This window comes from Setaria italica, chromosome VIII (assembly GCF_000263155.2).
Source record: "Setaria italica strain Yugu1 chromosome VIII, Setaria_italica_v2.0, whole genome shotgun sequence".
In the NCBI taxonomy this organism is placed as follows: domain Eukaryota; kingdom Viridiplantae; phylum Streptophyta; class Magnoliopsida; order Poales; family Poaceae; genus Setaria; species Setaria italica.
The window spans coordinates 16866223-16868705 of NC_028457.1; the positions used below are offsets into that span (position 1 = coordinate 16866223).

Genomic DNA, 2483 nt, shown 5'->3' on the forward strand with positions numbered 1-2483 from the left:
CAGCCCGGTTAATAAGGAGAAGAAGCGGATCAACGGCCTGCTGCAGGCCATCGAGCACCTGAAGAGGAGGGGGTTGACTGGAGCCGGAGTCATCGGGGCGTACCACACCCGATGAGTGGCGCCGCTGATGCTCCGGGTCCGCTCGCTCGCCAACATGACCCCTGGTGCGCCGACCGAGGGCACCGTCCTCGCGACGGGTGCGCTCGCCGCCTCCAAGATCTGGCAGCAGGTTCGGGAGGCGCTGGAGGACAAGGATGCCGACTACCCGGTGCCCGGGTACCCTCCGGTGCGCCCGGACGAGAACTTCATCGATTTGGTAAGGATTTTGTGCGCCAGCCTTCTTTTTTCGTGCTTCTTGGTTTGCCGCTCCGACGCGGGGCTTTTTTGCGTTTGTAGGGCATCATGACCTGGGTCGTGGACTCGCACCCGCCGGTGCCGGAGGACGTCGAGCGGCGGCTGCAGAACCATCTCCTTACTGAGAAGCAAAAGCACCACAAGGATAAGGAGACGGCGAGGAAGAAGAAGAGGGCCGCCAAGGAGTTCCAGCGGCGGCGACAAGGACAGGTCGTGTCAGACGACGATGACGATGAGGAGGAGGAGGAGGAGGAGGAGCTTGTCCTATCCCCCCGGTCGGGCGCACTCGTTATTCGGGAGACGCGCTCCCAAGCGGCCATGAGGGATGAAGCGGGCGGACCGTCCGCCCGGGACTTGGTCCCGCAAAGCTCTAGGGGCATGCCCCAGGGGTCGGCGTGGAGCGCCCCCTAGGGGTCAGCACGGAGCGCTCCCCTGGGGTCTACAGAGCCCGCTCCCATCCCCGCACCTGCGGCCCAGGAGCAGAGGAGCGGTGACAAGCGGCCATTGCCGGACGCCCCGGGGTCGGCGTCCGGCTCGGAGGCGAAACGCGCACACCGTCTTTGCGCTGGGGGAACGTGAGTTTAATTTCCTTGCGAACCTCGCTCCTGTCCATACATTGTGTTTGTTTCCGCTGATGTTTGTTGATTGTTTCGCATCGCTGCCCCTCGAGGCCTCGTCCCGCAGCTGGCGCCCAAGAAGGCGCTGCGGGTGTTGTCCGCCCCGCGGTGTTCCTGGTGAGGTCGCGGGTCCCACCGCGGAAGTGGCCCCTGCGGCGGCGACCGGTGGAGTGGTGCCACCGCCGAGCGCGGGAGAGGGCGAGGACCCCGCTCCGCCTTCCGCTTCTTCGGCCGACCCTGCAGTGCAAGGTGTCGCTCCTTGGGGCCCTCGGGCTGGGAAGGTGATCGACCTCGACAACGATAAGGCGGAGGGAACGGCGGCGGTGGAGACAGGGACAGATGTCCCAGCGGCCGCGACGGGGATGGCGGCGGCGATGGAGGAAGGAGAGCCTGCCCCCGTGGCCACGATGGGGACGGCTGCAGCGGGGGAGGCTGGGACGCCCGCCCCGGTGGCTGCGACGGAGGAGGCGGTGGCGACGGAGACGGGGACGTCCGCCCGGGGAGCCATGGCGGAGGTGGCACCTACGGCGGAGGTGGAGGTGCCTACTCCGGAGGCCCTGACAGGGGCAGAGACGCCTGCCTCGGCGGTCGCGATGGAGGGCGGTGGCGTCGACGGGCGGGCCCGCGGCAGCCTCGACGGGGGCAGGGGCGCGTGCGCCGGGACCGTCGGTGAGCCCGGCGGCTTCCAGGATGGTGGTGCCCATTTTGACGGCGGCGTCGGGGTCGGCTCCCGCCTCTGGCTCGGCCACTCCTATTCCCAAGGCATGGAGAGGATCCGTCCTGCGTTGGTCATCTCATGACAACCCGCAGAGGCCCCTCTTCATGTTGGATGACGCCACGGAATGGGGCAAGTGGCAGGCGATGCAGGGCGGCGTCGTTAATGTCCACGCGGCTCTATCCTCGGCGTTGGGGGAGTTGGATGGCGTCGTCCTCCCCGGTGGCCAGGTACGGTACCTTCTCTGTTGGTGGTTGTTTCCTTTCCGTTGCTCCACCCCTGATGGCGTATTGTTTTGCAGGCTCTCCAAGAATGTAGTCGGGGGAAATCTGATTTCCTTCGGCTGGAGTGGGGGCTCTAGGAGCGCTTCAACTTGGAGAGGGAACGGACCAGGGAGCTGACCATGCAAGTTGCCGCCGCCCAGCAGGTTATCGACGATCTGCACAGGCGCGAGCAAGCGGCGTAGGAGGATGCGCGGCGGGCGAAGGCCAAGTTCCAAGCCGTCGTCGATAAGGCTCGCCTCAACCGCGAGGAGCTCCAGGTCACTGCTGTCGAGAGGGCCCGCCTTGATGCCGAGGAGCTTGCGCGGCTAAGGGGAGATCTTGATGCCCTTCAGAAAACCGTTGAGCGCATCCGGCGCGAGCGGCAAAAGGCCTGGCAGGAGCGGGACTTCGAGGCGGCCCGGAAGGACGAGGCCGAGAAAGTGGCGGCCGAGCTTGGCGCGGAGGTCGGCCAGCTCCAAGCGCAAGTGCAGGGGCTCCAGACCGCTGTGGCCCAGGGGGTCGACCGGGAGCATG

General features: G+C 66.7%; 1 protein-coding gene across 1 annotated transcript; it reads left to right on the forward strand.

Moving 5' to 3' along the window:
- The first annotated feature begins 988 nt into the window (after nt 1–988).
- LOC101769171 (myristoylated alanine-rich C-kinase substrate-like) lies at nt 989–1771 on the forward strand. The gene has a single exon (XM_004980372.1). The coding sequence runs from the start codon at nt 989–991 to the stop codon at nt 1769–1771; it is 783 nt and encodes a 260-aa protein (XP_004980429.1).
- The last annotated feature ends 712 nt before the right edge of the window (nt 1772–2483 follow it).